The sequence below is a fragment of the Terrapene carolina genome, unplaced genomic scaffold (assembly GCF_002925995.2).
Source record: "Terrapene carolina triunguis isolate 2854851 unplaced genomic scaffold, T_m_triunguis-2.0 Scaffold604, whole genome shotgun sequence".
NCBI lineage: Eukaryota > Metazoa > Chordata > Testudines > Emydidae > Terrapene > Terrapene triunguis.
Genome location: NW_020664955.1, coordinates 470061 through 494600, shown reverse-complemented (window position 1 = coordinate 494600; position 24540 = coordinate 470061). Strand labels below are relative to the sequence as shown.

Below are 24540 nucleotides of genomic sequence, written 5' to 3'. Positions count from 1 at the left end.
GATTCCTGGTAACATGTGCTTCTTACCTCTGAACTTCTCCGGGCTGTGTGACACAAACCGTTCAATGCTGCACGTGGACCCTAACATGCACAAAAATCTGAATTCTATGGCAGGAGCCCAGCCCCTCACCTTACCCCTTTTTCCCAAATGGAACAGAACAACTCCATTCCTCCATCAGAGAATAGAAGTCACAAATCATTTTTTCCCCTGTAGTACAGATGGCTTGTTTAGCAGCTGCCCCTAAAACAAGCATGCTTGCACGAGTGCAGAATTTTGATACAAGACCGTGATATGTATATGGAAATCTCCCCCCAGCCTGCTTTTATTACAGAATCTCTGGAAATCCACTCTTGCCAGGCAGAACCGGAGTGTTACTGAACGGGCCTACTTCCCAACTGCAGGTTTTATCGATAAACATGAAACGTACCACTTCTGTGACTGACGTAAAGAGCATGAACTGGGGAGAGGCTCTGCTATTACAGGATTTTCCTAGTGTTCAGATACAGGACCAAGAGCCAGGAGATCACGTCCCTAGTCCTTGCTTCACTTTCCTCGTCTGTACAGTAGGGATAACCATCTGATTCAGTGCGGGCAAGGCTCAGCCTAAACTCAATGTCTGAAGTGCTTTGAGCTCCTCCAAAGGAAGTGACAGGCAAGTCCAAAGGGCGAGCACTGGAACACCTGAGCAGCATCCCCTTCACATCAAGGCCAACAATGCAATCCAAACATTTCTGGGGTGCGAACACTGGTACAGAGGGGTGTGTGTTGGGGGGGTGCATACACACACCAGTGGTGTTCTGACTATGGGAATACAAGCCATTGATGACAGCACCTTCTAAACAGCAGCTTTACTCTTCAATCATCTTGACAACTGAAATGCTGTCTTTTGTCTTTCCCCAGCCATGGGGGACTAAGCATTATTATTTAGACTGTGGTAGTGCTCCCAGCTTGCTAGGTACTTTCTAAACAGTGGAAGATAGACAGTATGCTACAGGGCAGGGTCCAAGAAGATGCTAATCTGTGATCCCTTAGCAATGAGTCACTAATTGTGCACCTGACCTGCCTATGGAAGTACAAGCTTTTGAAGAGAGGGTCTGCTTCAGTCTCGCTTGATGTATTGCATTGTAATTAGACAGCCTGTAAAACTTCAGGTGTCTCATTAAAAGGAAGAACACAAAGTCAAAGACCACGTTGTGCCAAGATAGCCTCCCCTTGCTGCTTAGTGACCCCAAAATGAAATGGCAAAAGCGAAGCTGCTGAAATCTGCCAGAATTTCTCCTCCAACAGGGCACTCTGCAAGCACTTAACTACCCAGTTTTCACATGCTGCATCTTACGCACAGTCTGGCCTCATTCCATCCTCCCTCTCCAGCCAATGAAAAGCCTAAGGCAAAAGGAATTCTGCGTCGGACATGTAGCCTCATCCAGACAGCAGAACAGTTTAATGAGTCCCAGCTGCTCAGCTAAATTCACACTAATATGAGCTCTGCTTCTGTTAGCAAGCCTGCACTCCAAAGACAGGCCCTGGATGGCAGGACAGACCGGGTATAGGGAATGCTAACTATTAAAATAGCAAATGAGGAAACTCATCGTAATTTTGCCAGATTGAACAGGATCCAGGAAACAGAAAAGATAGCCTGGTCCAGTCATTACAGGAGTCAAAGCAACCCCCTTGCCTTTAATCTTCATTTGAGAGGGCACAGGTGAATCTGCATTGTCCAGAATCTCTACTACCGATTCACTTTCTGCAGAGTATTACTTGGCTGCTTGACTAGTTCTCTACCCAAGATGCTAGACATTTGCTAACTCACTGACCAGCATGGATAGTAACAGAGCAATGCCCACCCTCGATCCGAGGTCGCTGCAGACACGCTAGAATTACCACCTTATGTCACTTTTCTTTGAGAGACATGATAAACCCTGCTGGTGAAATCATTTCCATTAAATTTTAAGATGGAAACTTGACAGACTTTATGAACTTAGCACTGGGAAAAGATGTTGGATGACTGCCCTGGAGACCTCTATTTATCCTTAGCACAAATACAGAACAGGTGGCGGCCAAAGCAAGCTTCCTCCAAACCATTCCGCCAGCATGTTTCAATTTGGACCTGGAAGGAGCTCCCCTAGGGATGACAGGGGAATTCAGACTCCATGGGCCTTGCTAAGACTGCCAAAGGGGAAAATTATTGCTGGCCGCAGAGGCGTTTGTGATCTGTTGTGGGTTTTTTGGTGATCAGTTTGCTGGGAATTGAACAGAGGATAGCAGACTCATCCCACATAGACCACAATGCTACACAGATTGCTGTATCTGAAGTCTATAGCTGCTTTTTGCATGCCTATTGCGGGATAGCTCTGCAACTCCAGGAAAGCTGGTGAGTACCCAATGAAGAGCACCTCAAGGTAGTTGGAAAGTGCAAAGTCTGTTCTGGAGGAAGGCGATGTGTGATGTCATCTGAAATCCCAACCCTGCCACCTCCGAAGGCCCAGACATTGGGGCTCTCTGTTCCAGCTGGAGCTGCACTGCCTCCCACCCTCATCACAGAGTGGATGGAAGCACTTTCACTTCCCCGCTGCACACTCAGAACTGAGCACATCTGCCATGTCCCTTCTGGACAGCAAAGGGGGCCCTACACAGACTCCCCACATGGCATCACAACCCGACTCTAGATCTCAAGGCCAGCCACACTTCGGTAACAAATCGAAGTACTTGGCGTAACCGACCAGTTTCTAGTGCAGCAGCATCAATTACACGCCCCACAAGAGGATCTGAAGCTCTGAGCTCTGCCATCTGAGCTCCTATTTGCTGCTGCTGCCAGACTTGTAAAAACTGTTCAATTGCAGGGTCGAACAGCGTCTTAAAGGGCAGCATTCTGAATGTAACGGAAGTAGCTGAATTTGGAAAGATTGGATAAAGGGAAGCTATTTCAGGGAGCGTGACAATACTGCAATTCAGTTCAGAAGGAAATAGCTTGCCCCAGCATCCATCTGAGGTTAGTGCCATGAGAGCTATACTTTCCAGCAGGCTATGGAAGCTTCACATTTAGCCTCATGCAATCACGCTTCACCTGTGCAGTCCGGGTGTGCAAACCCATCCAAGCACGGAACTGGAGGCCAAGAACTCTGAGTCCTTAAGTCTGGCTCTGATACGGACGCCCTCTGTGTTCTCAGGGAAGTCACAGTGCCCCCTTGGCCTCTGTTCCCCATCTTCAAATGGGAATAGTGGTATATGCCTGCTTCCTAGGAGAGTGGGAGGTTTTGCACTTGGAGAATAGAAGTGCTAAGTATTACTACACCTTGCTTGACAGAATAAAATCAGCCTCACCCTTGTTAATGGGCTAATTGGCAGCTTGTCCTAGAAACAAGTACACATTTTGATCAGTCAAAATGTAGTACAACAGTTATGCACTTCATGGCTTTTCACCGAAAACCTTCACTGCTTAGAACACAGAGGGCAGCACTACCCGCCATTTTACAGATGGAGGAAAAGAAACGGAGAAGCTAAGTGCTTGATTTTTACAAGTGCTGAACACTCATGTTTCCAACTGAAGGCAGCTAGAGGCTCGGCACCTCTGAAAATCAGGCCTCAAATGATTTACTACAACAAACCAGTGGCAGTGTCATGACTAGAACCCAAAAGCTCTGGTGCCTACATCCCTGCTCTAATCACTAGGACACACTCCTCCATATTTTCTACATCCTGCTTTCCCCTCAACCACTTGCTTTCCCAGTGCATATCTAGAAGTGCTGGTACAGAGAGACTGAAGGTATTAAAAGTTTGCCACCAACAATCTGAAGTTCATGCCACCCATCGCACAGAGTGGATTTTGCCAAAGTAGGTGGATCAAAACTGGCAGTTCAGAGAAGACTTACTTTCAATTCATTAGTAGCTCGGGGGCCAATAAGCATTAAAAATGCCATTAAAGCAGCAGTAAATTTTTTCCTCCCCTCAATGAAATTGCCTGAAGTTGACAACCATGACTAATTCCCTCCGTCACCACTGTAACAATCCCAATGTGTATGGGGGAAAAAAAATGAAGCAAAAATGAAATGGCTGCATGCTAATTTCAGATTTCTTACGGGGTTCTGTGTATTAGCCATTCTGCAATCAACGCTCTGTGAATAACCAGGGCTCTATTTTGTGCCCTCAACTAAATGTGTGTTTCCTTTCCTGTGTGCATCCTGAACTACAACTACAGACATCAACAAGGGAAGAAGCAGAGGGAAATAAAACAGATCCGAAGTGGCAAGATGGACAGAGAAATGCTTCTCCTACTGTCATGATTCTGCCACAGGTACAGTATCCTCGACAATCACCATTTTCAGCAGGAGTTGTTGGGAGCTCAGCACGAGGCAGGATTGGACCCCGGGACAGCACACCCAGCAATATAGGGTACCCTGTGCTTCAGTAAGAGAATACGGAGCACTCTACATCTTCAATTCACTGATCAATCTAATGCCTTGGGACAGAGCATGGCCTACAATAAATGTCCTGGTGAACAGCCCACAGATACTTCATAAGCGATCTTTATATAGGGATTCAACATACGTCGTAAGCTCTTTGGGGCCGGTCTAGTCCAATCTGTGTTTGTGAAGCACCTAGCACAGCGGGGTCACAGCCCAAGACTGGGGGTTCATAAATGCTACCATAATATAAATAAGAGGTCATGTCTTCACTGGTGTGTGGGTTGTTGGTAAAAAAAGAGTTTCCCTCACTAAGATCCTTCTCCTGCTCTCCTCATTTCCAACACATGAGCTCCCATTACACAACTTGCTTCCCTGCAACACCACTCAATTTCCTGGATAAGGTTTATAAAACCCTCACTCAAGATGCTTGCTGTGGCGTTGCTTGATCCACCTTATCCAGTAGCTTGCACAAAGGCTCTTCCGGCCCAATGCTGTTGTACAACTATGCCCCAGTGCCATTTCATCGATCACTCAGTGGCTGAATGACTCATGCCGCTCCCTCCAGGGGACAAACTACATACACCATCTAGGAGAAAAGCAAAACTCTTGACTCTCCAAGCTGCACTCTCAGAGCTCACTGGAGAGTTGTCAAAAAGATAGCATTTCCCAGCATGAATCAAGGCTTGCTCAGACACCTTTCCGAAGAGCAGTCATGCAGCATGAAAGGAGGATTCAATTCCACACATCTCCAAGGAGACTCATCCAGGCCACCACAATCAGTCTAGCAACCAAGTTCCTCTCCCTTTATTTCAAAGCCCTCCACTGACATCTGGTAGGAAGCGCCCTGTATTGCCGTTCAGCAAAAGTGTGTTCCTGACACATTAGCACTGGTGGGGAATGATAGATAATGCCATATAACCTGGCTAATCAACTCTTGGGCACCAGCTACGCTGTAAAATAAATGAAAACCATTTCAGGTGACAATGCTGCCATCCAGTTGTACATGGGGAAAATACCCTGCTCAGCTCCAGATTACTGCCTAATCTAGAGAATAGCTCTGACAGACCCCATCTGAGATTTCAGGCAAGAGGCAGAGTCCCACTGGCCTCCATCTTTAAATTGGAATTGTTTTTGCTCCATCCACAGCAACCAGCAAAAAACAAACAGTTACTTGAAATGGTTTACAAGACCACATATCGAAAACGGCTTCAGGACAGCAAATTTCACCATGCAGATGGGGTCTTGGAGAGACTGAATCAAAGACAGAGACCTCATTATACTGAGTCCTTATCTACAATGGGGATTTGCCCCTATTACAGCCCTCAATGGCAAGTCTGCAGCATAACTGCCCCAGTACAAACCCACAGAGTAGATTGGCCAAAAACTGATTTGCATCAGTGAAGCTCACTCCTGATTGAAACCAGGACAAGCGGCACTAATGCAGATCAACACAAATACTGTTTTACTTGGCGTTTCCACTGATGCAGCTGTCCCAATGGCTGTAACTAGCTCAAATCCCCAATGCGGGCAATGTTTACTGCATGTCAAAGCAACAAAGCCTTACACGCATATGGACTCGCCAGCAGATCACTCAGTGTAGGACTTTCTTGGAATGAACAAGTAACTCAAGTCTTTCCCACATTGCTCCCATAGAATGACAAGCTTCATAAAAAAATCCAGAAAACGCTTTAGGACAGAGCCTCTCAGATCATGTTAAAAGGCTGGCAGTTGCCCAATGGGGTGCATGCTGAGCCAGGGAGTTACATGAGCTGAGCGTGCAAAACAAACCTAGAATTCTCAGATTCAGGATGTCAGGGGTTGGCCACGCTCCAGAGTGATGCATGCTGATCTCAGGCATAGGGAAGGATAGTAGCGCTGTCTTCTAGCACCCAAGTAAACAGATTCTCAAAGCGAAGGAGAGGTGGCTCCGTACAAGCCAGCTCTGGGTCTATCCGACCATCTCTCAACAGCAGCGAGTGCTCTCTCCAAACAGTGCTGCCTGGAAACCTGGAATATGTATTCCAAAGTGAACAGAGCCTGGCAGACATTCAATAAACCTGCATTTTAGCTCTGCTCCGCTCCATCAAGCCAGTGCCTCAGCTCTGCATTCTGCTCACACATACACGAAAGAGGAGAACAGGAAAAGACGAAGGCGCTTCTGTAATGAAGATCACTGCAGGCTAATCTGATTTGACACTAAATTACATTTAGTCAAATTAATGTCAGAATTCTGAATTATTTGCGAACACCCTGTTCTTTAATGCCCTCCAATTAAAAAATGAAGTCCTAGGAGCCCAAGGCACTACATGAGGAGAACAGATTTCTGCTTCTGACGCTGTCTCATTGAATCATGGTTAGGTGCTTTCTACACATTCTCCAGGAATCGAGGCCTGAGCAAAAAGACAAAATGATCTTCATTCCATTAAGCTAACTTTCTTTCACAAGATCCTAATATAGTTGCACTGAAAAACATTCAGCCACAGTACAAATGTGCAATGACCAGGAAATGGGAGATGTACCCCACTGGCTCAGACTGTTAACCTGTTAAGCTGTCTAGCTGCAAATACTCAGTACTTCAGGGGAAGGAAAAAGCCTTTAAAAATACCTGAAAAATATAAGGGACCTGGCCACTCATGCAGTGCTAGACATGGAGGTTAAGGAGGTGGAGACTCCTTCCTGACCCCTGTGATTAGCTTCTGCCCTGAAGCATGAGATTCGATTATTCCCTAACATAGCTACAATTACTGGTCAAAAACAACTGTCTGGCTCTTTAAATCTAGCCACACTATTTAACACTGAATGAACCACCAGGGGCTCTCCTATTTTTAATTTCTATGGGTGTTATTCATCTGGCCCACTATCTGGCTCCCCAAATTTGGGATGAGGCAATAGCTTGCCTGGAAGCTCTGAGTTTAGGCAGCTGTTAAATTCTTCCATTTGGAAATCAGTGGGGCTGGTGATTTGTTTGATGTGCTCATGGGTCTGATTCATTAATAGTATAATAAGAATGCTGCTTAGCATGCAAGTCTGCCTGGCATTCTATCCTATTTTCAAAAGCTACATTTGCTAGGGCAAGGTCAGCACGATACAACTGAGTTATGATCAACTAGCAACTGCAATTAGGTTGGATTTATCCATCACACAAATTTAAAAAAACAACAACACTATTTTCTCTCTAAGGAAAACATTCCAGTGGGTTAGAAATCAAGGAAGCAGAATTTAAAACGGCAAACTACGTTTTATATTTTTAAAATCCTTCCCTAGTAAAGCAAGCTGCTCACCAAATCAAAGCCCTCTACTAAAAGGAAATGTCACAATTCAACTGCCCCCAGCCAGAAATGCAGCAATGAAGGCAAGCACAGTGGTTAGGGAAGGGGTGACGGAGGGAAGGCCTTCCTCTTGGACTAAATGACTCATGCTGAAGAGTAATAAGACGAATGATCAGTGAACATCTTTTACAGCATTGTTCAGAATTATTGAAATAGAGCTATTGTAAGAACATTCCCTAGGAAGAGGAATAAGGGATCTTCTCCAGAAACATAACTGTGCTTCAGTTTAGTGGCTGTATCATAGCATTTAAGGGAGAACTCAGGCCTCATTCTGGAAAACTAGGCCAAAAGCCATTTCTGAACTTTTCCCCCGCTCCTCCTAGGACCGCAGATTAAGTGCAGCCTGAAATAAGTGGCATGAGATTGCTCTTTTCAGGTCCACCCCTATTAGAAAGCAGCCCCGGAAAAATATTGATGGTTGCAATCCCGAACAAAAAGGACTACGTTGCTGTGGAAGCAGAAAAAGAACTGTCAGAAAAGAACTGCAATGCATGACAGTTTGTTAGCAAGAGTTAGGCTAACTGTAACCCTAATAACGCAAGATTTGTAGAAGCGAGGAATGTGTGAGGCGAGTGGGAAAGAACTGTGTGAGAAGTTGTTGCGACCTTGTGTAGATAATATGGAATGTAGACTAAGAGTCTACATTAGTGAGCAAAACAAGATATCAAAATGACCTATGTATAAACAAAATGCAGTTGTTGCTCATTGTCTGTAACAAAAGGTATAAATGCTTGCTGTAATTGTTTACCTGTTGGGAGACCTGCTTAGCTCTCTCCCTCTGCACAATTGTGAGAGTTAATAAAGCTTCTGACTTGCTGTACCCAAACAAAAGAGTGAGAACTCAGTTTTTCTCCGACATTGCTAAACATGCCATTTATGTTACAAATGCCCTGTTGGATTAAACCCCAAATAGCTATCGAAGTCTAGTTTAACTATTCATGAAGTTTCCTTTGTGTATTTCACTATAAAACTAGTCAGCTTCACTTGAAGGTTTTTAAAATGCCACAAGGTTTGGGTTGCAAGCAGCAGGGCAATATTTAAACAAACAAAATTTACATGGGAATTCAAATATTGAGACCATTTTGGGACAGACGTGACACGCCAATGGGCTCAATCCTACAAATCTTCATATGCAGAGGCAACATCCCATTAGGGATAGAGTTCCATGCTATCCATGGCTGTGCCAAGGTCATGTTTAACTCCACTCATCACATCATCAATGCTTTCAGTCCCTCCCTCTCCCTCCTCAGTTTTTCTGGCTACCAGCAGAGAACAAGGTGACAAACTCTATCTAGCCCTAAACTTAAAGCAACAGTATTCCTGTGATAGGCATGAACATACAGAGTCTTCCTCCTATCGCAAGCAAGAACACAATTAGGATTATAAATGATAGGAGGCTATGCATTGTTTCCTAATAAGAGAAACCGCAACTGAGGCACTGGTGTGAAGAGAAACTTTGAGGAAGCTTTCAGGCTATCAGCACAGTGTTAAACACAGATCAAATTTGTGGGGTTCTACGCAGGAGTTTAAATAGTGCTCAGCTTCGGCAGTCAAACCTCAGATGAAAATTATATCCTAGGTTTATTTACCTACTAAACTGGGTTTAACTGCCACAGAGAGTTGGAGTTGCAATGATCATTTAAGCGCATAATTTTGCAGCAGTGGAAAAGTAGGCTTATGCCCAGAACAGAGCAGTGGCATCCGGACCGGTCTGAGTTTGCAGCCATAGGGAAAAAAACTCTTACAGGTGAGGAGAGCAATCATATGATTTCAAAGAAATTTGGAGCCCATTTCTAGATACTTTAGGATAAAAACGTTGAGATGGCTCAAAGAATGCCAGACCTCCATTACAGCTAACCTCTCCTCTGCCCACACTCCCAGTCTCCTCCTCCCCCCTTTCTCTCCCTATTCATGAGACAAGGTGGGTGAGGTAATATCTTTTATTGGACGAACTTCTGTTTGTGTGAGAGAGACACAGAGCCCTCTCTCAGATCTGGGAAAGGTACTAAAAGGGTCACAGCTAAATATGAGGTTGAACAGATATTTTAACTACTTATACTAAACTATGAGCTAAGGGACCATTAAAGGTGAATGGCCCATTAACTCCCCTTTAGTCATATGACAAAAAGCGGAGTTAGTGGGTTACAGATTGCTGTAATAAGCCAGAACTCCAATGTCTTTATTAAGACCATGATTTTTAGTGACTAGCAAAATTATGAATTTAAGCTCATCTTTTGAAAGTGTTGTGCAGGTTTCCTTTGTGGATGAGGACTGAGAGGTCAGATACAGAGTGATCACTTTGTGGAAAGTGTTCTTTCACAGGTAATAGGGAGTTTGTGTCTACCATTTTCCTGTGTGAGTTCATTCGAGAACATAGTGATTGTCTAGTTTCACCCGCATAGTTATTGGGGCATTTAGTGCACTGGATGAGATTCACTACACGACGTGGCAGGCATGTGTAAGATGCATGAATCTTGAAAGGTGTGTTGTGGGGTGCATTGATCACTGCAGCATTTGAGATAGGTCTGCAGGTTATGCTTCTTTTCTTCTGGCAGGATCTGGTGTCGCTTTGAGTTGATGTGTCCTGGTCTGTGGGGAGCTTGCTTCTGATAATGAGCTTGGAGAGGCTGGGGGACGGGGGTTGTTTGAAGGCCAGAAGGGGGGCTCAGGAAAGATTTTGAGTTTGGGTCCCCATTGAGTTTGGTTTGTAGTTATTTGACAATACCGTGTATGTGTTCCAGTGTGCAGTGGTAGGTGACAACTAGGGGTATGCAGTTAGAGGAGGTTTTATTTCTGTATTTAAGCTGGTTCTGAGGACATTTGGGTGGCCTGATCCATGATGTGATCTTCTCTAGTGTGGTGTCTCTGGTGAAGACGATTTTGAGTATGTTACGGTACATATCCCTGATTTCCTCCTTGGAGCACACTATGTGGTATCTGAGTGCATAGCTGTAGATAACAGATTTCTTGGTGTGTTGGGGGTGGTTACTGGATCTATGAAGGTAGGTGGGGTGATCTGTGGGTTTCTTGTATATAGTTGCCTGTAGGGTTCCGCTGCTGACACTGATCATGGTGTCCAAGAAGCTTATACTTGTGTGGGAGTGTTCCAAAGAGTTTAACGGACGGGTGGTGGTTGTTGAAATTGTGGTGGAAATCTATGAGGGAGTTTCAGTTGACTCTCTAGAGGATGAAATCATAACAGATGTATCTCAGGTATATCATTGGTTTCGTGGGGCATTTGTCCAGAAATTCTTCAAGGTGCCCATGAAGAGGTTGGCATATTAAGGAGCCATCCTAGAACCCATGGCTAACCCCATCATTTAGACAAAATGTTTTTTGTTGAACGTAAAATTGTTATGGGTGAGGAAGAAATGGATGAGTTTGGTGATGTATTTTGGGTGAATATCTGAGGGTTGTCCATTATCTTGTAAATATTTGAGACAGGCAGCTATGCCGTCATTGTGAGGGATGTTGGTGGGTAGGGAAGTGACATCCATGGTGGCAAGAATGGTGTTCTGAGTCTGGTTGTTAATGTTGCGGGGTTTGTGAAGAAGTCGGTTGTGTTGTGGAGGAAGCTGGCCCTTTGTGCCCTGAGTGGTTTGAGGATGGTTTCCACGAGTCTTGATGTACCTTCAGTAAGAGTGCTGTGGCCAGCATATGATGGTTCTGCCAGCATTCCCTTGTTTGTGCATCTCGGGAAGCATGTAGAAGATCTCTGAGGCAAGTTTGTGGGGAATGAGTTTGTAGCATTTCTCTTGGAGTTGTTTGGGCAAAGATTTGATATCCTTAAACTCCTGGTAGTGACCAAACCAGCAGACAAAGGGAACGCCATCATAGTCCTCAACCATGAAGACTATGTTAGCGAGGCCAACCGACAACTCTCGACACCACCTACTATAAAGAACTCTAAGACGAACCCAGACCACAATTCTCCTAGATATTTAAGGGTACCTTGTCTCTCTAATATCCTGGGACCAACACAGCTACAACAACACCACTGCATTCATCTTGCTATTCATGTCTGTCTTCTATTTTATTACTGGTACCCCCATCTTAACATGTTAGGTCAAGTATTGTCTGATCTTGCAGATTTGACAAGTTACAAAATTGCACAATTCTGTTGGAGATCCCATGAAGCATGCAATATTTGGAAACATACAAGCTGTAAGTCATTTACTCTTTTGTATGTGTCGTTGCTGGTTTATGAAAATCAACAAATAATTAATCCCCAAAGAAATCTGTGTTCCTCCAGAAAAGCCCATTTCTTTCTGGACTCCAAATAGTGTTCAGGCAGGGTGGATAAAAATCAATTATTTAATAAATAAATCAATCAAAAATTGGATTTTTTTTTTATTAAAATCAGATTTTTTTGATAAAATGCTTTTTGAGGAAAAAACCTATCTAAAGATAGTTTTAATTAAGATCCATTATAGCTCAAAGATCTCATCATGGAATAGGGATTATAAATTTTAATTCTATAGTATGAGACAATATATTCATGTAATGTTTAAGAAAGTTTTGTAAATGAGTTCCAATAGTTCATGGATTAGGGACCCAATCTTATGGGGTTCCAGGGGTTTCTATATAGATTAGTTTGGTTAATCTTTCTATTTACCCTATGGGACTCAGTGCTCAGTCTAGAAGATACCATCAGAGATGGTTAGTTTTGCAGTTCTCAAACTGTGGATTTGTGTCTCCAGAGATAACATGCTTGTTAACAGCAAAAATGTTTTTAAATAAATAAATAATATAGAGAGGTGAGAAATAACAGACCTCAACCCTATTGTCCCTCTGCAAATTTGTGTACAGAATCAATCCCTTACCTCTCTCTAAAAGTGCAAAGTTTCAGAAAGTTCAATGAATAGAAGATTGTTGGGGGTGGAATAGATCTGGACAAGGAGAAGAAGTCTGGAGATAAATGTGAGAAGGGACTAGAAACAAAAGTGAAATTGTTTGAGTGGCATATTCCAGAAATCTTGAGGTCTTTCTGAGTGTAACCTTCATTGATTTGAGATCTACCATATGATTCTCTCACCAGAAGGGAAAACCTATAATGGCAGCAGGCCGTAAAGGAGACCCAGTTTGGGAATAAGAACCATTCAAGAAATATGTTTGCTGTTTTAAAGAAGGTCGCACCAGTGAACTGATAGAAGTCACTTAAGCACTTGGATTCAGAGACTGTTGAAGTGATAATCTCACTTTTATCAGCAGTAGCGTCTTCTGCCAGTGTAGAAAGAATATTTTCTTCCTTTGGACTAATTTGTTCCAAATTGAGAAATCGTTTGGGACCTGAAAAAGCAGGAAAGATTGTTTTTCTTTTCCAGATTATGAACAAACAGGAAAATGAAGGTGAAGACGACTGAGTTAGCTGCAGAAGCCAGTATTTTAAGTTTCTCACATTGACCTGGCTGACAGTCGATTTAATTTTTGTTGTTGTTTAACTATTTCATTTAACTATTTTAGTTAACAATTTTAACAAAAACAAACCTGATTTTAAAAAATTTGAATGTTTAAATTCAAAAATTCATATGCTTGTTTCGTTAAATTATTATATGTTTACTGTTGAAGAAAAAAATCCAGAACACATAACATTGTTGTTTTAGTTAAATAAAACAATTCAAATGTCTGTCTGGTGATGTTCTCCTCCTAATACAGCATGGCAAGAAAATCCTCCAAATATTAATGATTAACCTGCTGAACTGGAGATAGTTCACCTCCCAATGACTTCATAAATATCTGCTTCAATTACCTTTGGTAAATGAAATAACCAAACAATCATTCATTTTCTGATATAGCTGTAAAACTAATCAGAAAAGTTTTCAAAATAAATCACTTAAATGTATAGTGTGTTCCTTCTAAAAATGAAACCTACATCTATCTCTGAGTTGTGAAGAATATGTATTAAGGTTATAACAACCAACAAGAATGCACTTTTATGTAGAAACCCATGATTAAATAGAGTCTTCCTGACTAATGATTTAAATCAAATCCACCGTGTTCAGGTGAGAGATTCACTATAATCCTATGCAGTAAATGTCATATTTCACCAGCTCTCATCAAAGTGGGACTGAGCAGTGGCAGAAGCCAAGCAGATTCCTGACATAGAAAGCCTGGGTTTTACACACAGCTATAAGCAGAGGTTTTCCATTCCTAAACCAGAGCCTTAAAAGCAGAGCGACTGGGAGAAATCTCCGCTCCTCAGTTACAGTACATCACAGCTTTTCACTAAAATGGACTCCATCTTTTCTTTTTATTGGAAAACCTATAAAAGGTTCATGGCTCACATTACAGTTTATGTCTCAAACTGTTGTCTCCATGATAAATCTGGGGAAAAAGAGCTCTCCAAAGACTCTTTTGGTATTCAACGCCACTCATTAAAAGGCATAAGTGCACCTTGAGAGGGGAAAACGTGCTGATTCCCAAACTAACTGACCACCTCCTTTCAGCTCACATTGATTCTCCACTACATTGCTGGAGATATGATTTTCACAGAGCTGTTACTAGACTGCAGCAATACGGCTGATTGTACATCTGCAGACCAGAGAGGGAGGGAGGCTGGCTGTGGGTCACCTACTGATCTCTGGTCTTGTGAAAGCAACGCGATTGCTATTCTTGGAAACTCCACAAAAACTCAATCCGAACCCCCTGAGCCCTCCTGCCTTCACTGATCTAACCTGGAACATCTAATCTAAAAAATCTATTACATTCATGGAACACCTTTCTTCCCAAAATGATTAACATGCTACGTATTCAGAAATCATTTCACACCCATCCTCGGAGCGAAGCAAGTATCGAACCATGCTGCACAGTGGTTTAGAATGGCAAATTAAGAATACCTGATCCAACTGGATTTTAGGTGAACAGTAATTACCCAAACTGGTATGCAACTAGGACACCTGGGGGCTAACTGCTCTTCTGAAAAGCATCACAGGAGTTTTGGCAGCCCAAGGTTTTCAGGACCCTGGTTTTGCATTTTATTCAAAAAATCATCCCTGTCACAGCACAGTGGCTGCTGCCACCACAGGGGGTGCTGGTTCGGTACTGATTTAAAGGGAAAGGTGTCACCTACTGAGATGCCAGCTCCTGCACTACCTGGATTTTCCCTGAAGGACTCCCATTGAAGTACTGACCCAGCCAACACTGCCTTGCATATGAGATCGCACCCTGAGGTATCCAGAGACCCTCTTTCCTAACTGCACATTGGTGACATTTAGGAGCCCTTTGTTTCCTCAAGTGATTTTACTGAGTTTTTACTTCTACTCATTCTTCCCATGGGAAGGCATTTGCAGCGATCAGGTCATCTTACCGTCATGAGTAGTGAACTCTGTTGTATAAATAACCCGTCTCCCTCAACCCCTAAATAACCTCCCTCAACTCCACACAACATTCACTGAAACTTACTGCAAATGGTTTTCCCTGCTCCAGAATACACTGAAACAGCTGTGTGTTCTCTTCCATATTGTAATGTTTAATTTTGCTCAAACGAACTAATACTGCCAAATGAAATTGTACAAGCATACATTGGATTTACTTCCTGTCACCCCAAGACAGGCTGTGGTTTTGTTAGAATATTTTTTAAAATTCTGCTTTAAACCAGGGCTGTAAACTGAACACCTTTCAAAGGGAAATTAGACTAAATAGATGCTCTGGGACGCTATAACCATATGACAGATTGGCAGCAGTTACACATGTAACTGTTTGTTCTTGTGATGTTTTCTTGCTTACCCAACGTTTAAGAGCCTGTTATTTGCTCACAAATGGGCCACCTGGGGATTAAGGCATCCAGGGAAACATTCTTTGCATACTGAAAACAAAACTGCAACATGATCTACTTTGGATAATGTGATGCAGCATCTAATATAAGCAACAAGAACATTTCAATATCAAAAGATGCCAACTTTTTAATTTTTGTTACTAAAACTTCATTAGCCTTATAGCCCATCTGGCAATTTGTAAGCCATTACCCAGCATTCTTTGCTACTCTTTACACTGAATATTTCGAGGCTCACTTCTGAGGCTCTAATCAGGATTAATCCTCACATAAAAACTGCTTAAGAACTCCAGAAAAAAAAATCCCTCTTCAGTTAGAAACATTCTTCATTAGAGCTGAAAAATTAGGCTGTTAATAAAGGAAACATTCAGTCATGGAGAAAAGTCATGTACAGGCTGATTCTGTGGGGGCTAACGAACACATCAGAAACCTTTGATAACTCCATTGCGTTAGACTTCCAAACACTAACATCTACCACCTCTTTAATAATTCAATCTGATTTAGTGCAAATCCATCACTGAAAAAATACTCCTAAATAATTTGTCCCTCATATGTACAGCGCCTGACGGCTTTGCGCTATGAATGAGTATCAGGAAAACAAATTGGAACAAGAAGTGGAGAAGAATTTTAAGACCTGTACATTCCTACTGTGCTTACTGTACCAGCTTCAAGCTCCAATCAGTCAAAGGAAAGGCAACCCAGCCCTAACATGGATCCCACTAATTGCTCACTGGTAACGAGGGACGAGTAATGAAGGAACACCAGTAGCTAGGGTTTAAATACGATTCTTTGCTACCTTATGCTGGGCTGAGTTCTAGAGAGCGAAGGGCTCTAGTCATTCAAGACAGGCACAGCGGCAGTAAGAGTTTTCCCCTTATGTGTCCAACCCTGACCTCAAGGGATCCCCTCTGGGGGACAAGAAGCTAGTTCACTTCCATGCCCACTCAACATTTGCCCTTTGTACAAAGACTAGCACCACAGTGTCAACTAGTGCCACGCCTGATAGCCGTGGTGCGGGGACAGAGGCACCTGTGCACTAGGGCCTAGACTGAGGCTCAGCCACCCATTTCACAAAAGCCAAACCACCATCAAATTATCTGAACAGGGGGCCCATTACCATCTCCAGAGCAACCACACAATGAGGCACTAGCAACAATAAAAGAAAGAAGTGCAGAGATCTAGCATCACAAGACTGCAAGAACAGTGGGCCATAAGACTTACAAGAGGTATGTATTTTACACATGAGTAAAGCAGCCCAGAGGTCAATCAAGTTGCCCCATCTCGCACTGATGTCAAATCTTTGGACGGAGCCTATTGAGCCCCAGCCTGGTTCTCACCACTAGGCACACTGCTAATGTGAACACTACCTGAAACACAGGAGCGCCCAATGCTTCAGGCAGCTGAAGGGTTAATGGACACAGCTTCTTCAAACCACAGAGTCCTGGTGAAACTGGCAAAGGCTGATAATTCTACTATCTATGCACTGTTGCCTGGTGGAGCTGTCCACGGTACTGCAGACAGCCTACAATGGGACAGTTTCATTTACACAGGACAGCCAAGCAGCACAAAAAGGTCAGAGTAAAAATTAATTAAACAAACTCTAATTATAACCTTCATAGAAAGGCAAACAGAGGGGAAAATCTTACACGGGGGCAAAAATAGAAAGATGCTAAAGACAAGAGTGATCTATGGTCATAGGAAGAGACCTACATAAGAGGGGCTGAGATAAAATGTCCACCTGGATACAGATATATAGAAAGAGAGCGCGCACGAGCTGTGGCCAGTGCAGATGCTCTGTTGAAGATGCATGAGCTACAGTAAAATCCGACACCGTCTTAGAGCTGCATTGGCTCTGCAGAGCTAACCAGAGGCAAAGGGAATGAAAGTCATTTGCCACAGAAGCAAAGAGACCTGACTGAATACTCAACAGGAAGCAAATTTGCTGGGTAAGAGTGCTATATTTACAGTATACAAGTGCGCCTTCCAGGCCCCATGTCATTCACAGGAATATTTATCCTGTGGTCCAGGCTACAGCCCAACCAGATAATTATCTTCTGCCTCACTAAACTCTCCAGTTGAAACCACAGGGAAGGCGAGTCTTCCCACCACTCCCCCTCACCTCCCAAAGTACCTCATGCAGCACTGAACGGCTGCTGTGTTCCAGGCTCACAAGTGGGTGAAAGGCTTCACTCAGACCACAAACATGATTAATTCCCTCACATGCACAGTGCTTTGGAATCCGCCTTTGTCAAACTCACTGTAGTAATCTAGCACCCCAGTATTGTACACCACTTTCATCTGCACGAAAGCAGTTCTGAGAGCACCAGCAACTCCCTCTCAGCAACAGAAGACTGAACTAGCTCTGACTTTCTGAACAGTGCGCACCATTTTAGAAGTCCTCCATTTGCAAATACATTATTGTACTTGTTGTCTTTCACGGTCCACAGTTCCCTTTGGAACACCCTTTCTTCCAGCAAAGCCGCTGCGTTTCTCTTAATCAAATCAAGAGCAGACCAGAACCACGCAATTATAAGGAGCGAGTTCCATCTCCATGAGAACGCTCCTGGCTAGCACAGAGTGGAGGCATTGACGCTGATGTTACCTTGGCATTAGCCACACATTTAATGCTATAGCACTGTACTCTGGATGTGGCAATACTAACCTTAGATATACAGGTGATTTAAAGGTGAACTGCAAAGCAAGGAAAGTTGTATTATGCCCTTTATTTCACTTTAAAAAACCTGTTTTCCTTTTTTTCCCCCCTCCCTCTTTCTTAGCAGTAGAGCCATCATGTCTCAACTTGGCTGATTTTGCAGGTGGACTGGAGCGGGATAATGACATTGAAGTGGACTGAAGCCCGAGCTGCAGTTCTCTCCACACTCAGAATAGATTTTAACTTGGCTTCGCTTCCATCTTCAACTATTAAAATGGGTTTAAATTACACTAACAAGGTTTAGCAAAGCCAAGAGGATGGAGTGACAACATCCTCTCCTGACATGCCCTGAGGAAAGCAGCAGCTTGGGAGGTCACTACTTAGATTTTAAGCTCTCTGGGGCAGGGACTGTTTTTACAAAGGGCTCCTGGCCCATGACTAGGGCTCCTAGGCACAAAGGCAATACATATAAATAATATTTGACTCTCATTTTCCAGTCCTCCAGCAAAGCCAGAGAAGCCAAGCCTGGATATCCCTGAGGGCTAACTCACAAGCAAAAAACACTTTCTGGACTCCACTTTGAGGGCACCTCTCTAGCCACACGTCAGCTGCAGTTGACCTTTAAGAGTCCACCTAAAAGACCAGCAAAGACTGGTTGCCTGTTAGACGTTCATCTTTAAAGGCTAACCTAAGCCAATGGAAACCTTGAGGATACTCCCAAGAGGCCACTTGGGAGTGGGGGTTGCCTGTTGTAAGTGCACCCTTAGTTCAAGCTTCCCTGTATGACTGGGAAATCCAGACATATCCTGTTGCCTTCATTTCAAAATAGGTTCATTTAGATTTGTTTTAATTACACTCAATGGTGAGAGGAATGCTACATGCACAGGTGAGAGAGATCCCGATCCAACTCAGAGTTGCATGAGGCCCAGAGATTAGACTCTGGACTTCCGCGAGAGCTTGACAAATGGGGAGGCAAACAACAGATTTTCTTAAAGCATTCCCTCCTAGCCAAAAGTCTTAGCATCTGTCTGGAAAAAGCTAGATGCCCTGGTTCAACTGAACACAATATACCAGACAGTCAGTCTTAGGGGTCCCCAGGATGTGGGAAGAAGGGCATAGATATCCTGTCTACATGGAAGTTGGGAGATACCTGGTGCCAGTGCTGTCGGTTTCTGTTTTTTCTGTAAAGCCACTTATCCAAAACGATCTTTTATGCCACCCCCTTATGCATGGAATAGCTCCCCCACTGCTGATGAGTGCAGATGAATGTGATTTAGCTGCAATTAAATATGAAAATGAATAATCCAGGCTACCCCTCCATGTTTCCTTAATTTATCTCCTGAACCTCCAGCAGCTGCTTCACTGGAGTGCCACAGAATCCAAGGGTCCTTGGTACAGAACATAGGTCCAGTTTGCTGCATATTACACAGGGCCTTGTAACAAGTTTATGGATGCTGGGGAAAAACTTGGCCAAAATCCCACACAGCTACTTACCAGGAAGCGGACATCGTCAAAGCCGTTCAAAAGCAGCTTACTCTCATACTGCTGCAGGCCGATGGACTCCAGCCACTCCCCGACGCTCTGCTCCAGCATCCGCGAACCTGACGAGAGAGGAATCGGCAGACGCTTGAAAAGGGAAAAACCATTAAGTCGGTAGCAGCGGCACTCTGAGGAAGAGAGATGGCATTGCCACATCATAGTCACTATTGTAAAGAAGCCAAACTATGACCACAGTACAAGTCAGAGGGTAGACAACTCTTCTTGCACACACAGACCATGGACAATAAGCTCCTGGTGCTGCCCACGGACTGAGGCTTTAATTTGTATCCCAGTTATACTCAAAAACATCCTGCAAGAGTAAGCTGTTTAGAACCCTTTCGGGGACCATGGCATTACATGCATGGCTTTCTGGGCTTACGCACGTTTCTTGCCAAGCATACGAGCGAAGCCCAGCCCCCAGAGGGATGCTGATCAAATCCTTGTCTCATCTCAGGGGGCAGCAAACTTTCACCCAAGGCATCCCAAGTCACAAGTGTAGGTGCAAGACCATGGCGAGAAAGCGCTCACAAATACATACAGCCGCGCGGGTCCTTTCGTCCATGCAACTTCAGGTGCAATATTCTGTACACCAGGCCAGCGAGAAGGGCCATTAATACTGGAGGCACAAAGCAGCTAGAGAGAAAATACATCTTCATGCAGCTGAGAGAGACAAACAGACACGACGGACTTTCAGAAAAGCGGTAGCAGCAGCCAGACTAGAGAACAGCTGTCCACAGGAAGACATGCAAGACAGAAATAAAGCACACAAACTGCAGCAGAAGATAGGAAGAGTTTATACTTTTTTTCCCTAAACAGTCCCGAAATAGGCAAACCATGGTAACTGGTCCTCTCTGCTATTTTGTTACGAGGAGCAGAGGCACGAGTGACAGCAAGACTGAGTTTAGGAGTCCTGGCATTGTCATTTTACCACCCATCCAGAGGCACCACATCCCTTCAGGCTGCTTTGACTGGGCTGGGCACCAGATTCAACATCCTAGACCGGAGCGACTAACTACACTGCAGCACTGGGTAAGAGTGAGAGAGAAAGAGGAATCAGCACATTTTCCACCCAATGCATTCTGTCCTGCCAGGTGTTCCGCACAGGCTTGGATTTGACCTTCCTTCATTTTTCTCATCTAAATGCAGACGCTGCCGTCCGAGCCACTCAATCAGATGGAATGCAGCTCTGTGGAAGGAGGCATTTTAGTTCTTTGCTCCATAGCTAAGCCAAAATAAAAAGGAAAGCGAACATACACACACGCTCCCCTCTTCCTGCAGTAGCTCATGTCCATGACATGCCCCGGCACCTCCTTTCAGCCATTCGATAAATGAGAAACTCATTCTTCAAATGCCCTACAGAAACCATATGGGCAAACTCTCCTTTCCCCAACCCTGAGAAGAGAGCCCAGTAACTCGTTGCTTTCCTCTAGAAATTTTCAAGACATTAGATATGCCAAGGAAAGAAAAGTTCAGAGACGACCTTTGCATCCCACTCCGAGGATTTGGTATGCAAGACACGCAGAATTTCTCCAGCTTCCTAGCACATCCGTCTTTCAAGGGCATATGCAAAATAAAGAGGACCAGGAACCCGGGGTTTCTTGCTTTGAACCTTCTCATCAACTGAAGTCGCTCTGCACATTCCAAGACATCCTTCCCACCCCCAGCAATGCCTGCACAACACAGAGCTCACTGCGTTATCAGAAAGATCTTGGAGTCAGGAATCCCACTGCTCCGCTGGTCCACAGGAGAGTTCCTCTGCTAAGCAAGCCGTGATCAATACGTTCTAGAGAGCTGGCCAGCCTTTCTAACGCACACTGCCGCACCCGGGATGCAGAGCTCAAGAAAGCTTTCCGTCTCCCTTGCCTAACACAGTCCGTGCAGAGGAACAGCATCTAACCCTGGAATTCAAGCACCAGGCTCCTGTTTTCCCAGGGACTCCATCCTTCCCCACTATCATTTCTGGTCTGTAAGCAGCCAGACAGCTGTGGTCTGTACCAAGCAATCGATGGTGCGCCCTTGCAGAGAGCTGCAGCAGAGCGCTTTGTCTGAAGGCAGGGAGCTCCACGCTTGCTGTTCCACTCCCTGTCCTGTCTCTTGCTCTCACACTGCCTCTCCCTCCCCTTCCCTCCTCCTTCCAGCATTTCCATCTAATGTACCAGCAGTGATCAGACTTCAGTATAGAAGCTGCTGAGGGAGAGGAGAAGAGGGGGGAGGGAGACAGCAGCTTTGTAATTGTCAAGCTGAAATTGCCGACTTTTCAATATTTACTCAATGATGAGCTACATGGCTTGGTTTTCAAAAAACAATGTTACCGGTTTGCTTTGACAGTTTGAAGTGATTTGCAATTTGCTTAGAATTTATCGGGTATGAGGTGCAGAAATTTCCTGCTGCCCTAATACAAGTGTGTGTGGAGGCAGCTGGGCATCAGTGAGGGGGACTGAGGCTATGTCAGCTCCTTCCTTGGATTTTTTAAAAATATTTACTCAGCCTTTGGTATATTTGCAAACCTTTCTGTCTTTAACAGTGGAGTGACAGTCAAATCTTGAAACTCGCTGAGATGCCAGCAAAACTGGTCAGGGGAGAGGCTGGATTTTGGATATTTAACACCAGTGAGGGGAGGGGGAGATCCCAGAGATCAAACATCTGAAGTCTGCCAGCATTATTTAGGGAAGCATAAGATGCCCTTGAATAATTTATGTCTGCATATAATAAGCGGGAGAAGAGTGAATTAACCCCCTACATTGCTCCCTTGGGTCACAGCTATAACAGAAGTCTGATCACAACTTCAGTTTACAGAGAAAGTGGAGAGACTCCAAGTCCTAAATCTAACCAGCTCCCCCGAACCCTGATAAAATTATATGCAGAGCTATGATTTCTGCTAAGAGTCTGGCCTAGGTTTCAGATATTAAACACAAGAGTAAATAGACTAATTATATTTCTGATGACACTTGCTCTTTAGCAATCTTAACAAAACAGGACCAAGGTATTAAATTCTGCGTAGTCATTACCCCAGGTAACGCAACAAGCTTTAAAACCGTGAAGGTATTAGGGCTGAGTGAGCCCCCAGAAGGGTCCAGTTATGGAAAAAAGTTCCCATGTAATAACACCTGGCAATGGTTATTTAAGTGCTGACAGTGTGCTTGATGCCACACAGAGGAGGATAAGGTCCAAACCCTAAGAAATTTCCTTAGAGTAGACTGTACTTATGCACAGGGTCTAACAGGTGTTTTAACATGGCTTGTCTGGAACTGAGGACATGACCAATTTATGTTATAATAAGTCAACAGGAAAATCACGGGCTGTGTTCTTGGTCTTCATTGCAGTCCGACAGTACAGTTCAGATGCAAGATGCACAGGTAGGAGGGCCAAACTTCAAGCAGTGCAATTATTGGCACTGAAAGAAGGATGGAACAGGGTCTGATGGGCCAGACCATTAGCCAAATGTCCTCCAATCCCTCAAGGTGGGCTATAAACCAAATCAAGCCCATTAAACAGGATATATAGGCAAAGAGATCTAAATCAATTAGCCATTAGTTCTCTCAGATGCAGGAAATATAACCAGTGAGCACTACTGGGATTAAAACTGATTAGTCAAATACAGAATGCTAATGAGCCTCCCTCTTTGTCCAGTAAAATGCCATCCACGTTTCAAGCTTGTGTCTCCAGCTAACTGCACAGTTAACTCACAGAGTCCCAGATACACTCCCTGTCCAGTACACCAAGCCCCCCACCTACATCAGGCTGATTGATTGCGCGGAGACGACTCGTCTCCTCTGGCTTGGAGAGAGAAACCCTGCCTGACAAATCACTGTAAACCAGCGGACATCATACAGGTCTTGCCTCCCAGTGCCAGCAGCCAGAGCTGCTGTGGGCTAGGGAGCTGCAGTGTGGTGGGGTTGAGTTTCCGTCAAGGAAGCCATTCCACCCTACCCCGCCCCTGATATTTTTTGCCTTTTCAACACATGGGAAGGCAACGTCTGTGCAGAAGAAATGATCAAGAGCAGGCTGTCGAAATAAGAAACGCGAGACTGCACAAAACACACCAACTTCTGCAGGGATACAGACCACAGGCTAAATCGTTGAAGCAATACAAAACTTTTTGTTCCCAGGCCAAAAAAATGCTTTAAGACGGAGCTGACGTGGAGAATATATTGCTCTTTAAGAGTCGGGATTTCTTGATCATCCAAGCCATTGAAAAGCACTTACAGACACAGATCAATGAATACGATTCAACTGGACAGAAGGGTTTTTTCCCTGGTCTAAGATACCCCACCCTTGGGATCCAGCCAAGAAGTAGGTTGGATAGAATAGGTCATCTTCCGCAAGCCCCACTGGGAAACCAGAAGTCTGACTCCTGTTGATTGAGCAATAAGTTCTAGCCCAAACACTGTAAAAAAGAAAGCCATCTATTTATCTTTGGTAACAGGGGCCATATAGTTAGATCATAGAATATCAGGGTTGGAAGGGACCTCAGGAGGTCATCTAGTCCAACCCCCTGCTCAAAGCAGGACCTATCCCCAGACACATTTTTGCCCCAGATCCCTAAATGGCCCCCTCAAGGATTGAACTCACAACCCTGGGTTTAGCAGGCCAATGCTCAAACCACTGAGCTATCCCTCCCCCCATACCTTACTATCTGCATGCGTCTCAAATGTATTCCTCACAACATCCCCTCTCCTCCCCTGTCCTCCCCTCCCCTCCCCATGAGGCAAGGCAGGGCTATTATCCCCATTTTACAGCTGAGGAACTGAGGCAGAGAAGCTAAGTGACTTGCCCAAGGTCACATAGGGAGAGTCTGTGGTATAGCAGAGATTTGAACCCCAGTCCCCCAAGTCCTAGGCTAGT

At 44.3% G+C, this 24540-nt stretch overlaps 1 protein-coding gene across 2 annotated transcripts in view; it reads right to left on the bottom strand.

Moving 5' to 3' along the window:
• The window catches only part of ANKS1A (ankyrin repeat and sterile alpha motif domain containing 1A), a 153594-nt gene that overhangs the window by 20474 nt on the left and 108580 nt on the right, over positions 1-24540 (bottom strand). Inside the window, exon 14 of one of the 2 annotated variants that reach the window (XM_029913340.1) lies at positions 19651-19757. In XM_029913340.1, the coding sequence (XP_029769200.1) occupies positions 19651-19757 (107 nt within the window). Of the gene's footprint in view, positions 1-19650; positions 19855-24540 lie in introns of those variants that run through there. The other variant, XM_024200221.3, reaches the window with a different exon arrangement.